The following is a 15713-nucleotide window of genomic DNA, read 5'->3' on the forward strand; positions in this document are numbered from 1 at the left end:
TTTATTACTCTCGCACAAGCATTGGTACTTCAACCAAAGTGAATTTTCTCAAACCATGGGTTAAGCGTACATAGGATTAAGATATTATTATCTTTAATACATAGGCATACTTTATGCTTCTGAGATATAAGAAACTAACGAATACTCAACAAAATTAAGTTAATACAAACTTAGTACATTGAAAGGTTAGAATTAGTAAACAACAACTTTGTTTGAGTTCAACATGTGCACGGGGGCAAGGGAGGTGTTTTCGCTTACTTGCGTTTATTTTTTCTGTATTATCACAAATAATTTTTAAGATTATTTAAGACTAGATCGATTATTGAAGATCGATCCATTCTAATCGATTTTCTTTGGCGGAATAGATCGAATAAAATCGATTTGAGTCGTACATCCCTAGTGGCAACTGATCGGACGCTGTCACATATTTCCGGGATTTTTAGTTTTTTGCTATATTTGTTTTCTGTGGTTTTTTGTGTTTGTTATGAAATGCAGTGCAGGTGATACGGGTTGCGCTCGCGATTTTAGTCAATTTGACAAAATATTTTTTTTTTCACAGGTTTGTGTTCAGTTTGGAATCATAGTTGTTATCAACCCTTTTTTTATATGAATAAGTTCTTAAAATATATCTATTTTGTCTGTATTGAAATGAAACCAAGCCTGGTTTGACTATGCTCAAACAGCAATCTAAGGCCAGTAAGAATAAGAAATTAATTTTCTTTTATCTAGGTAGGTACCTAATACTTAATAATGTGAATATAAAAATCCCTTGTATATTTGTGCTTTGCATGGAATTATAACTGTTATAACTGTTTGTTGAATTATAACTGAATTATAATTATCCTGGGTAATACATACCTAATAATATGATTAAATTACATTTAAAAAGCATTATCATTTGCTGGTGCTGTTTTCTGTTTTATCTTAAAAGTGTTTTATCCATACTTTATATACCTTTACTTTTAGGTTATTAAAGAAGAAACAATGGATGATGTAGGGGTTGCAGACTCTAAAACCAACACAGTCCAATCTAAACCAGGCTGTACTAAAAACATTAATAACCCTTTGGCCTTAGTGCATAAACTTTCAGTGGCTTCTGTTCACTGCCGAATATGTTATGATAATGAAAAGGAGGAAGACCTTATTGCTCCATGCCACTGTAAAGTATGTAATGCATGAATGTGGGCGTCAAGATGGTTTAAAGTGTAATGAAATATGATTTAAGAACATTGAGATATTTTTCGAAAAATGGAAACCGAAAATCCACTTAATTTTTTCTTAGGATTCCAGCAAAGAGATAAACCAAAACTATAATGATTTAATTTACTAAGTACTTAGTAAATTAAATTAGAAACTTGTGCTTCTACTTACTTAATATCACAATGTGCACTTATTATAATTTTCTGCTCTGGGTATGCCTTTCCTGTTTTAATTGTTGAAATTTTATTGAGTGTAGGGCACTGTGGCATTTGTTCATCGGTCATGCTTAGAAACATGGTTGGGAGAGTCAGGAACAAGTATATGTGAGTTATGTCATCAATATTTTAAAACAGAGAGGACACCAAAATTTTCTTCTGTAAAATCCATTTGGCAGTGGCTAAGATATGGACATAGCTATCCTGGTACTGGAGTGAGGAGTGATATTGTTGCTTGTGCAGTAAGTTTTAATTCAAAACCATATTATAAGGGTAGAGTATCTTACACAGAAGATAATACTAAAAACCTGCCTGAGGCTTTCCATATGATATATAAAAGAAATTAATATATTTGACAAAATATGTAAATTAAAAGAATACAATAGGTTGGAAATTTGTTATTTGGATTTTTTTTCTCTATTTACAAAAAATATTGTATAGTCTCTCTATTTTCAATTCAATAACTGTAAAAAATCATCAAAAGTTATAATCCTAAAGAAAGCCTGATATACTGGGGTACGTTTCACAGTGGCAGCAGCAGTTTCATTCCATTGTTATTAAAATTTAGGAGACAATACTCGCTTTCATATTTTTTTTATGGGGTTTCTCACTTATGAAAAGACATACATAAATGCGGTTTCGCGACACTATGCAAATTTTTAATAAAACCAAAGATGCACTAATCAAATTTGCCATAGCTAACTTGGTTTTTGTGCTACAGGGTGATTTTGAAAAAATTGCATTTTCAATCATGCCCTCTAACTCTGTTATAGTCAGAGAAATTAAAAAAGTAAAAACTAGTATGTGAATTGACCCAAAAATACCTTGGTCCAAAAGTTGATAGATTGCAAGATACAGGGTGTTAAAGTTACAATTTTATTTTCTATTTTTCAAATAAAAAAAGGTCCACTTGTTAAAAGGATCTAGTTGAGAGTTTTTGAGATATTTGTTTTTTTAAAGTTCTAATGATGATAAAACATATGCATAACATAATAATAAACTTGCTTATATTTACCGAAATAGTGCTGCAAGTGATACCTTCTAGTTCGTCAGTCAGAGCCTTGTTTCTCATGCTAGAAAAGCTGCCTATATTAGAGTTTTATGCCAAAATCTGAAATGTCTGAAAAATCGCAAAGGATCAACTTTTGGACTAAGGTATGTTTGGGTCAATTCACTTGTCAAAATATGGCCTGTAGTATCTCCAGTTTTGAGATTTTCCAACCTTTCATAGATATCCTGTATATGTAATAAAATCATGATTAGAAGAAAAATATACCAGGTGGTGCGTCGCCGCGCGGAATATAGGAAATCTCATGTAAATTTTAAGCGGGTCAATTATTGGCTTCCCTGTACATTAGAGATAATTTTTTGAAGAGACCAATCTGGCAAACCCTTGTGCAAAGTTTCAAAAAATTTTAATAAGCGAATCTTGAATTATTCAATTAAATGTAATTGCAAAGTTAGCTAATTTTCGGTTCAGGTAAAACCAAACAGGCACCAGTAAAATAAATATTGACACTGACGTGAGGAAAAGTGTCAATAAATCAGTGACAGTCGATATTTGAAAACAAATATGAATTATTCAATCGACGAAAAAATAGTTTAATAATTATAATATATAATTAATATTAAATAAAAGTTTAGATAAAAAAGTAATGTTAAGGTGTCTTACTTTAAATGTATGGTGTGAGATTGATAAAACGAAAAAAAAACATTTCTTGTATTCGGCTGTACGTCAGATTTGACAAAGCCTTATAAGAAATTGTTTGCTGGTGGCTGGTGTCTGGTTTTACCTGAACCGAAAATTTGGTAATATTGCAATTACATTTAATTGAACAATTCAAGATTCGCTTATTAAAATTTTTTGAAACTTTGCACGATGTTTTACCAGATTAGTCTCTTTAAAAAGTTATCTTACATTTTTTCTGTAAAATGTACAGGGAAGCCAATAATTGACCCCCTTAAAATTTACATGGGATTTCCTATGTTCCGCTCGGCGACGCACCACCCGGTAGAGTAATTTCTTGTATAATATATTTTATAACCTCTTAACAATATTATAATTTCATTGCAAATAAGAAAGGGATAAGAAATGCTGCATATTGTTGCGGTGATTTTTCATGTATATGTTTTTGTGTCCCTTGTCCTTTGTTTTACACTTCTTGAGGTGTGATTATGATTAACACACATTTTTCTTGTATCCCTGTAGAGTATTAATAGTTGCACTAGGTCTAGTCTGTTATATCAAAATTCAATTATATCAAATGGGGTATCACTATTCCCAAAATATTGTTTTCTATCAAAATATGTAATAATATATCATTGGTTCCATTTAAAATAAAAAGTTCGTGTCACTTCCTGTGGAACCGGAAGTGATGAAAAACAATAGAATATTTCAAAAGATGCTCTTATAACTGTTCTATCGATATACCAAATTTTATTTGCTTATCTTGAAAAGTAAAAAAGTTATTAAGTGTTCCCTTTTTTTCATCACCCGGTATATGGGGAGAAATGCTATGTATAGAGCTTACCATTCATTATAAATGTACGTCAAAGTTGATCATATCCGAGCGACAAGGGCAGTTGGAAATGTGCCCGTCTGATGTAACAGTGGCAAGTCTTTCACTTGTTATTAAAATAAAAATTGTTTTTTGTTTTATTGTAAAATTATTTTATATTTAATTTTTTATGTTTATTGTTTTTCATCACTTCCGGTTTCACAGGAAGTGATGAAAAACAATAGAATATTTCAAAAGATGCTCTTATAACTGTTCTATCGATATACCAAATTTTATTTGCTTATCTTAAAAAGTAAAAAAGTTATTAAGTGTTCCCTTTTTTCTGTGTCACCCGGTATATGGGGACAAATGCTATGTATAGAGTTTACCATTTATTATAAATGTACGTCAGAGTTGATCATATCCGTGCGACAAGAACAGTTGGAAATGTGCCCATCTGATGAAACAGTGGCAAGTCTTTCACTGGCAAGTCCATGCCATTTGTTAAAAAGTAACAATGCCTTAAAGTTTCATATCGGTACTCGATGTAGCAAATTTTCGTTTAAATGCACCCTTTACGAAATCACTTGCTAAAGGTTGGGGCAGTGTTACGGGCTGGCAAGCCGTAAGATTCAGATTCGCAACATATTTTACTTTCATGTTAATGTAATTTAATGGAAGTACATTCTAATGTATCTAAAGAGTCCCAGTGGGTGTCAAGAAAAGCGTTTAGTTCGTTAAATAACCTAATCAACTGATTGCATACATTATTCTGTAGTTCCGATTAACCAGTTATCCGAATAGTAATCATAATAATTTAACATTGTTGCTGTGATAGCATATTTCATCACTGATTGTTCCAATTAAGTTGTTGCATAAAAACTACTAATACATCATTATACGTTATGATAATTAAATATACCGAATGCTATATTTTTACGTTACATCGTCGATCTATCTGCCGACATGCTTCGCGTGATGTCACATCGGGTTGCATTCGATTCGAGACCCTGTGGAAGTAAAGTTTAGCTTCCACTAACGTTCAGTCATTATTTTACTTTTACGAAAATAATCAAAACTACTTTCCGATAAATTTCGCTGTACGCGGATGCGGCTGCGGGTTTAGGCTTGGATACGAGGTTAAATATGCATGTTACGAAAAAATTTTAATAGTTGAACCCTTTTATTTTTATTGCATTTAATATTTTTTCTTTTATTAAGAAAAAGAGGCCTTTGTGCCTCCTGGCAGTAGCTGCCGCTAAGTATCCGCTTATTGATTGGCTGTGCTAAACCTGCTTCAGTAGTCATGTCATTATGCGCTATTCTTCAATTTAGATATTATATAAATGGATCTTATTAAATATCTATCATGTCTTATGCATGTTAATATTTATTATATACAAGTTTCCATATTGAGTTTCTTGCAGCTTTTAGCTCATGCCAGTAATAAAAATAGAGCTAATTATAGTTTTTGTGATACCGTAATGATTTTAATAATATTATTTATGTAATGGGCCAGCCTTAGATTGGATTATCTCTTATGTAATGGATAGGCGGCAATTTGTTCAGGTTGTATCTAGTCAGGGGACGATTGTCAATAAAAAAATTCAGGTCGACCACTCAAGTTATAAGGCACGCTGTCCCGCAGGTGGAATACGGTCACCGCTACTTTTTTATTTTACAATAACTTGCCTGAATTAAATGACTCAAGCCAACACCAAATCAACCAATTTGCTGATGACACATCCCTTATAGTTTCTAATGTGACACAGGAAAACCCTATTATAGACATAAATGCCCACTCTAATAACATTTTAGAATGGTGTATTGACAATGGATTATTTCTTAACCCTCAAAAATAAATGTTCGGTCTACAATATTCTTTAAAACCCAACTAAGATTGAAAAAAACTAAAATTTATTCTATAAAACTAATTTTTTCTGCTTTTTTAATAGATTGATTTGAATTCTATTATAGTTTTTTTATTTCTTTAACAAAGCAATTTTGCTTTAGGTAAAAATATATAACGATAAAAAATATATTTTTGGTGTAATAGACTCGGAATATCCTGCTAAAAAAATATGTCCTCGATTCTCAATGTATTCCGAATTCTTTTATAATTTGTCAGTATTTTTGAAGAAAATAATATAAAAGTGTTGTATTGGACGATAATTTCGCGATTGCTTGGCCCACAGTTTGGTAAATCGAATATATATGTAGACTGCGTTCCATTTTGGATGAGATTGCAGAATATCTCTGTCGTTTTCTAGGATATAACTTTGCGGTTTTTCGCGACCTTGTATCACTTTTTTATAAAACTTTTAAAGCCAGAAACAGAAATATTCCAACTAAGATAGAAAAAAAATTAAAATTGCTTATAAAGATATTTTTATTAAAGTCAGTGGCGTATTTAAAAAAAATTTTAGAACACTGTTTTTAAGATCAAGCGCAAACTTGGTATTTTTTTAAATAGAACACCCTGTATATTTTAACGTCAAATTTCTGCATTTGTTTTTCTGAATACATTGATGTATCACAACCTAATCTTTAATAAATTTTACCTTAAAAAATCAGAAAAAACCATATTTGTGATTGTTTTTTTAATAGTAGGCTATGAATTCTTTCACATATTCTTTTACATATTTATCTAATAATATTTTAGACATAAACTCATCAAAAACTCAAATATTACTCTTTAACATAAGCTTAAAAATATTAAAAACAAAAAAATTATATCAGTACAGATTTAACATTAAAAACTGTAATTACGACATTGACATTTTATGTTTTATCACATGTAGTTTCAATTCGCCTTAAGGCATTTAAAATTATAAAGGCTTGCCTTTGTAAGTTTTTGAAGGCCTCTTCAGTTGAGGCTCGGAGTTTATCTATATTACGATGCCGATTTGCATACATTTTATTTTTCAAGTATGACCATACGAATAAGTCTAAAATACTTAAATCCGGTGACTCAATATTAAATATGCCTCTGCTCCTTATATGGGATTCGTCAGATCCTATTACCTTTTTTTAGCAAAATCCGGATCTTCATTAGTTTTGGTTAAATACCAATTAGAAAATTCCAATCCTTCAGCCTAGGTTTTGAATAACAGCCATAATTTAAAAGATTGGATTTTAACTGGAATACCGAGCCCGAGATGGCTGATGACTTTCTGGAAACCTAACAAGATCTTTTTTATATTTTGAATTTTGTAACAAAATAAATTAAGCCGATTCTTTACCTTTTTAAATATAATTGCAGCGCTGCTTCCAGATTTTCGTTAGAAATTTTTAAATATTTAATTTTTTAATTTATATCTTCTTTATATTTTCATTTTATACTCTTAAAAATTTTGAAATTCCTTGTTTCACCCTCATTATTGATTTGTATTGATCTGTTTTCCGTGAATGAAATTAACAAAACATTTTTTATGCATGTTCAACTTTTATTCATGTGTGAAAAAATTCATGGCCTACTAGTAAAAAAACAAACATAAAGAAATATGGTTTTTTCTGATTTTTAAATAAATAAGTTTATTAAAGAAATGATTATGATAGATTTATTCAGAAAAAAAAATGCAAAAATGTGATGTTAAAATATACAAGGTGTTCCATTTAAAAAATAAAAAGTTTGTATCCAATCTTAAAAGCGTTGCTCTAAAAAAAATTAAATACGCCACTGACTTTATGTAAAAATATCTATTATAAGCAGTTTTTATTTTTCATCTTATACCGGGCCTGAGAAATAACATGTTGTTGGTTAAGTAACAAGTAGTTGGAGTATTTCTGTTTGTGGCTTTAATAGTTTTACAAAAAAGTGAAACAGGGTCGCGAAAACCGCAAAGCTATATCTTAAAAAATGACAGAGATACCCTGCTATCTTATCCAAAATGGGACAGAGTGTACCGGGTGTCCAAATAAGAAAGGACGCCGGCTGTATCTCGGAAATTTTTCATCGCACAGCGCTGAAAAAAAAAATTTCTTCAAATTTCGTCTAAAATAGCCAGTATTAGGTACCATTTTGAAAACATCAGAATAATCTTCATTAATTTTGCCTTAATTTGGCTAAAGAATTTTCTTCAGATCTCCAATGAGAAGGGTGGGGAAAGATCATAAATAATGCAAATTTTTAATCGCCCTGTACTCAGATTCTTTATTAAAAGTAATTCAAGTGGGTTTAACTTGTTTAAAAGGAAATTCAAAGGGCTTTCAAAATATGCACCTGTCAATGTCACTTTGTTTTCAGTGAAGTCGCCAGAGGGCGTTGTTTAACAGAGACTGGGTTTAGAGATTTTCTCTAAAAAGTTAAATGCAATGATATAATTTTTTCACTGCGGTTTCGAAGACTTAAAACATACTAACAAACCAGTGAAAACCGCGTTTCGATATCTCCATTTGTTTTCGAGTAATTTTAAAATAATCTATTTTTCAAATTTTAAATATAAGTACCTATAATTAATTTAACAAATGATTCAGAATTAGCAGGAATTGACAGATTAGATAAGTCGGAATAAGTTTGTCTCAGCGTTTTTACATATATTGAGTCGCATTAATATACAGAGTGATTCACGGTAGATCGCCTATTAGACGTTTTACGCGAGTGGCAACGCCGATCAATCTGAAAAAAAAAACGTTACAAAAATTAAACTCCCCCGACTTGATAACAGTTTATTTCAAATGCAATCAGAACTCAACGGATGCCTCTAGAATAATATATATGCTATGCGGTATCTAGAACAGAGACATTATTCGAAAAGAACATTTGCAAGATTAGCTACTCGGTTAGCAGAAAATGGTAGCATCCGTTTACCTCTTATTCAATCTTCAAAATCCTTCTGACTAAACAATTATAACAAATAGCGCAAATTAATACTAAATATAAAATAAATAAAAATACAACATATAACTAAATCAATTTCTTTCAAGATGTTCGAAGTGTCTACCATCGTTACTAATACAGTCGCGTACTTTTCGATAAGTAACGTGAACTGCAGCCTCCACTTCGGCAACAGATGTGCTTGTTACCGCATTTCTGATCCTGACTATCATATCATTTCGTGTTGTAGGTCTGGTTTGGTAAACGATATCCTTTAGTCTGCCCCACAAATAAAAATCTAGGCAAGTCAGATCAGGAGATCGCGGGGGCCAAGGAAATATACTTCCTCGACCAATCCATCTATGAGGAAACCTTAAATTTAGAAAATTTCTCACATTTATCGCAAAATGCGCGGGACATCCATCGTGCTCTAAAAACATCCTTGCACGGGTTTGAATTGGGATGTCTTCAAGCAGTACAAGCAAGTGATCTTGTAAAAAATCTAAATAGGTGTGTCCATTGAGGACTCTTCAAAAATGTATGGACCAATAATCCTTCCCTCTATTATCCCACACCAGACATTAACAGACCACCGACCCTGATACTGCACTTCTCTCATCCAGTGGGGATTTGTGGGAGCCCAATAGTGCATATTGTGTAAATTTATACTACCAACATTGGTGAAAGTTGCCTCGTCTGTCCATAGAATGTTTGAGACAAACTGGGGATCTTCTTCCATCATATTGCTAAACCAGTTACAATAATCAAGTCGTCTATCAAAATCGGTTCCTGTTAATTCCTGATGCAGCACCATATGATATGTATGCAACCTAAAATAACATTCAAATTAGGTAAAAAATAAAAATAATATATATTTTTTAATATTCGATTCTAGTAAGAGTCAAATTTAATTATCAACTTTTTAACAAACCTGTGGTCTCTTAAAATGTTATGCACAGTTGATTTCGTAATGCCCAAATGCAATGAAATTTGCCTTATTCCTATGTGAGGGTATAATCCAATATAAGCATGCACATTAACAATATTTTCTTCAGATCGTCCAGAGCGACGTCTTCTGTTAAGAGGTAAATGGATACTGCCATTTTCTCGCAACCGAGTAGCTAATTTTGTAAATGTCCTTTTCGTATAATGTCTCTGTTCTGGATACCGCATAGCATATATTCGAGAGGCAACCGTTGAGTTATGATTGCATTCGAAATAAACTGCTAGCATATTATAGGCTACTTCATTTGGAATTTTCATTTTTAAACTTATTAATTTGTAGTAAAAAAACACTTACACATAAGAAATAACTTAAAACTGACAATTTAAGTAACTTTAAATGACATTTTCCAATCCTTTGTTTCTGTTTATATTTCCATAGGCCTCTTGATATAATAGTAATATTCATTCATAGAATATTACTATTATATCAAGAGGCCTATGTTATATATCATATTTATAGAATTAATAAATTATGCTCTAATAAATCATATTCGGAGATTCTCGATTGCCAATTATATTTTGAAGTGGAAATATGATTATGAGCAAAAATTTTTGATAATATTCTGTCACAAAGACCGCCCTAATATTGCTAATAATATTTAAAATTTGAAAAATAGGTTATTTTAAAATTACTCGAAAACAAATGGAGATATCGAAACGCGGTTTTCACTGGTTTGTTAGTATGTTTTAAGTCTTCGAAACCGCAGTGAAAAAATCATATCATTGCATTTAACTTTTTAGAGAAAATCTCTAAAAACCCAGTCTCTGTTAAACAACGCCCTCTGACGACTTCACTGAAAACAAAGTGACATTGACAGGTGCATATTTTGAAAGCCCTTTGAATTTCCTTTTAAACGAGTACCTACTTGAATTACTTTTAATAAGTACAGGGCGCTTAAAAGGTTGCCTTATTTATGATCTTCCCCCACCCTTCTCATTGGAGAAATGAAGAAAATTCTTTAGCCAAATTAAGGCAAAATTAATGAAGATTATTCTGATGTTTTTAAAATGGTACCTAATACTGGCTATTTTAGACAAAATTTGAATTTTTTGAAATTACTGTGCAGTTACGCCCTCTTGTGGTAGTCTTAGGAACTTGTAAATATTTTCCAGCCATTTTTTTGGTCACTTTTCTTAAGAATTTTTTTTTCCAGCGCTGTGCGATGAATAGTTTCCGATATACAGCCGGCGTCCTTTCTTATTTGGACACCAGGTACATACAAATAGGGAACTGGCCTCTGGTCGAAGAAGAGTTAACTCATATTGCTTGGGTAGAGAGTGAATATTTGGAGTTTATTATACCTTGAGAAGAATAACACGTATAGCTCGGCTCTAAATCCAGTTGAACATTTTTGGGGAGAGACTAAAAAACACGAGTACCGTATATCAGAAAGAATATCTAGATTTATTTATTCAATGTGATGAAGGATGGAAGTTTTTGTTCTTGTTATTAAAAAGTGTTTTAAACGGGAGATTTAAAACACAAAATAAATTTTTGACAAATAATTTTCTTTTGCTTTCAGATAATTACTCCCTTAGCTATATTAGTAACCTACATATGCCTGTACTCGTCTGAATATTACAGTCAGCAAAAATTTTCACAAATACCTGCAGCTAAATGGACGTCAATTTCATTGCTGATTATGATATCAGTCATGCTTTTTGGATATTACCTCTGGGTTCACTCAGTTATAAGATTACATGCCAGAATGTGGTATAGTTGGTGGCAAAGAACCTGTGTAGTAAGGTAATTAATCTTACTCTTAATTCCAGAAAAAAATTCATAATTGTGCAAAATTCCTAAAAGTTATATTTGACAAGTTGTTTTTAGATATATACCTCCGAGCACAGTCTCTCTCCACGCAAGGGTAGATGAACAGTCTATGCTGGTTCCAAATAATACACCTAATCCACTTTTAAGAAACGAACAAGATGTTAGTGGAAGTGAAAGTGCCTCCGTCATAAACTTTGAATCTGTGATAAATATAGAAACTCCAACTGACATGTCACAAGGTGAAGGCGTGACCATTAAGAGGGAACCCGAAGTTGTTATTGATTTGGTTAATGATTGTAGTAGTGAGTTTTTTGATCTGAAATAAATAATCTAAATTAAAATGTGAAGACATACTTTATATTTTTTGCGCGACATATGTTTATCGCGTGCTGGAAATTTTAAATATATTTATGGACTCCTTTAACGTCTCTTTCCACAGTTCTCAAATCAGAAAGTGTGGGTATTATTAATACCCCCTTAAGAAATAAAATTGATCCTCATAGTATTGACTTCATACTTTCTCTTTTCAATGTCTACCTTTTTCAGGGCTATATTTATTTTTAACACTTTTTCTAACAAATAGATGGCTTAGCTTAGAACATTGAAAGGCCTGTCAATGTTCTAAGTGGCTTAGCCGTGGGTAGTTGATTATTTCTACTTTTGGCTAATTCAATCATGGACCACCTTAAATTTTATAAAAAATAATATATAATAAGAAATCATATTTTGTTATAGGTAAGTACGCAGCTGCTGCCTCTGTTTTCCGAATTGTGACACAAGAAGCTGTGTTGCTTTTAGATAAGTTAAATAAAATACACTATAATATTTCATTCACATTAGAATTATAAAGCAAAAATAGTTTAAACTTTTTAGATTTAACCCTTTACAAGAAATCGAATAATCTAGAATTTGTCATCTACCGAAGACACATTCATTATAATCACCCTTAGCAACACAAAATGGCTTCAATTACTACAATTAATACTTTTTTAATGGCTTCCTGAATAAACGATTAATATACTTACAAAAATTATTGACCTATTAAAAAACAAAACGTCTACCATTGTTGATAATATTTCAAATAAAATGATTAAATTACGATATAAAGCCTTATGAAAACCTTTTATTTATTTGATTAACATTAATTTTAATTAATTATTTGAAAAATTAAAATTTCGACAATAAGTATTATTTGTTATCAAATGAACAATATGGCTTTAGGGAAAATTGCAACATACGCACTTAAAAAGAATCGAACCACATTCTCTCTAATTTAAACATGGGCATGATCTTTTTTCTTGATTGAGCAAAAGCCTTTTATACCGTGCCACACCATATTCTGTTAAAACGTCGAGAAGATATGGGTACAATTTATACAATATTAGCTAAGCAATTATAATCGTTACAAGAAAATAGAAAACAGAGGGTGCAAGTAAATGACACATTAAGTTGGTTATTTGATAACAGTCCTGCTTATCTTAAAAATAGATAAAACAAGGCTTGTGTTTTGCTATGAATAAATCTAGTCTGCCAGGTTATGGTATAAAACTTTGGCAGAATCTATTCTTGGTTACGGTACATATACTGTTTTAAATGCGTTCTTCATCACAAAAAGCATTGCTAAAAGTTTGCTTATTTAAATATAAATACCCATTGATTGATTTAGTTGAGGAGGCAGGAGTTTTTCGAATTCAACACCTATATGTAAGTTCAGATATAAAACTCCTATGTAATAATAAAATAAACATAAAACTAAAAATACAGCATAGCTTTTACTAAATATATGTCATTTATGTCATGGATGTAATTTATTTTTGGCAGACTACAAATAGTTTGTTAAAATTTATAACGAAAAACAAACTCTTTTTGTCTAAATTCAATCAACTTTTATTTAATCTTTAACCGCCACGACTTCATATGGAACTGTTTCTTGTTTCTTACTAAAAATACGCCTTATCCTCTAAACCTTTTTAACCTAAACAAAGTATCAAGTTACAAACTAATATTTCTCGGCTATCGCTACGTACTTCTTAAGTGCCGCACATCATTACTTTTCCCATAAATAACTGACACTTATTTCGAACCTATATAACAAAAAGATTATTGTCCTTATATTTAAACCGCGTAATATTCGGCCATCCTAATTCTCTTTTCCGTCCTCGGAAAATAATGATCATGACTTCCTGGCCAACAATCCTTGATGACCTCAACAATCCTAAAATACAAAATTCTACAACAGCAAGATGGCTTAGTGTGGATCTTGGTTGTTCCTTTTCTTAAATATTTTTTTTTAATTAATTTAATACTTTGCCTCTTAATTAATCGAAAATACTTTACATTTTCTCCACAGCGATTTATTACTCAATCATAGCATTTCATAGCTATTTTTGAAACTATCTGATGACTAATTTTCATTTCACCACAATTAGTTCATTTTCTATCTTATGTCACTTTCTCAACCCTATTTACAGGTCATTCACCCCATACGTTACACTGGCCAGATTTTTTTTTTTTTTCAACTGTTTAACACAGGTTCCCTTTTAAGTCGTCCTGTCCGACTATTACATTTAACACAGGCTACCTTTTAAGTCGTCCTGTCTGACTATTTTTATTCATCACAGGTTACCTTTTAAGTCGTCCTGTCCGACTATTACATTTAACACAGGCTACCTTTTAAGTCGTCCTGTCCGACTATTTTTATTCATCACAGGTTACCTTTTAAGTCGTCCTGTCCGACTATTACATTTAACACAGGCTACCTTTTAAGTCGTCCTGTCCGACTATTTTTATTCAAAATGCCAAGTGCTGTAGTTAAGAAAAGAAACAACAATCCAACAGTTCAAATTCTAAATTCTACATTAACTTTCCAATAAATCAATCAAATCATGTCTATCTCTTGCATCTTCATCGGATTCACTACCTGAACTCTCATTAATCATTATGCTACGATACGGTCGTAAAGAGTCAACAGCAACCAGTGTGTTAAACTTTTTATAGCCTCTCATACCCTTTACACTTCTAATCTTATACCTATCGTTATCAAAAATCTTTTCAATTACATACGGCCCTGTAAATTTACCACTTAACTTAGAGTTGACGCCGGTCTTACTACAAGACTCACCACCTTTCCATAACACTAAATCACCCTTTTTATATTTTTTCGGTGGTTTTCTCTTTCTATCAAAATAAACTTTCATTTGCTCAGAAACCCGTTTCAAATTTTTACTAGCGTCCTTTCTTTTATCTGAAAAATCAACCGTGATTGACCCTTCTAAATCTCTTTGAACATTATTTTTATACCCGAACAAATGCTCAAAAGCACTGTATTTAGTACTCTCATTGACAGTATTATTAATGCCCCAAATAATTTCAGGTAACTTATCGCTCCATTGTAAATCACTATCACTAGTCATTGTTCTCATTGCGTCTAAAAGTGTCCTATGAAACCTTTCTACTTGACCGTTAGCCCGTCGCGGTAGCTGTCCTTATATGTTTAATCTGTTTACTATCTACAAATTCCTTAAAATATCTACTGGTAAATGCCAACCCATTGTCAGAAACAATACGTTTTGGATACCCTAAATAACCACCAAAAATCTCTCGTAAATTCTTAATACACTCCGCCGAACCTAAAGTACGACAAGCCCTTGCTACCATGTATTTCGTAAAGGAATCAACAATGGTCAAAATATACGTAAACCCTGATTTACTTTTAGGAAATGGACCAACGTGATCGATATGAACTGTGTGCATAGGCACATCAGGTTTTGCTATAGGATGTAATTTACCCTCTTCTTTCCCGTAACTACCCTTTTTATAATTACAATCTAAACAACTTTGAACATATTTTTTCACAAATCGAGACATTTTTGCAAACCAAAATTGATCCTTTATTAATTTTAAACAACGTACAAAGCCTGGATGACCTACGGAATCATGATATTTTTGCAATATTTGGAATCGTGCAAATTTTGGAATAACTAATTTTTCGCCATTTAATGTTTTCTTAAAAAGTCGACTATTTTTATATACATATTGCCTTTTAAAATCGGGATTAGAATTATTTTTAATTTGATTTATGATATTTTGTAGTGTTTCATCCTGCATTTGGATTGTTAAAAACCAATCTTCAATATTAATTTTTCATATATGCACCGGCGGATTTCTACTTAAGGCATCTACATGCTTCATAGTACTTCCAGGCT

At 31.6% G+C, this 15713-nt stretch overlaps 1 protein-coding gene across 1 annotated transcript; it reads left to right on the forward strand.

The window, feature by feature from the left end:
- The first annotated feature begins 398 nt into the window (after positions 1–398).
- On the forward strand, positions 399–11855 carry LOC126742003 (E3 ubiquitin-protein ligase MARCHF3-like). The gene is made up of 6 exons (XM_050448530.1): positions 399–500; positions 560–729; positions 967–1164; positions 1457–1657; positions 11258–11481; positions 11566–11855. Exons 3-6 carry the CDS (start codon positions 985–987, stop codon positions 11831–11833), a joined length of 873 nt encoding a protein of 290 aa, XP_050304487.1. The 5' UTR covers positions 399–500; positions 560–729; positions 967–984; the 3' UTR covers positions 11834–11855.
- Positions 11856–15713: the final 3858 nt, after the last annotated feature.

The sequence above is a fragment of the Anthonomus grandis genome, chromosome 11 (assembly GCF_022605725.1).
Source record: "Anthonomus grandis grandis chromosome 11, icAntGran1.3, whole genome shotgun sequence".
Lineage (NCBI taxonomy): Eukaryota > Metazoa > Arthropoda > Insecta > Coleoptera > Curculionidae > Anthonomus > Anthonomus grandis.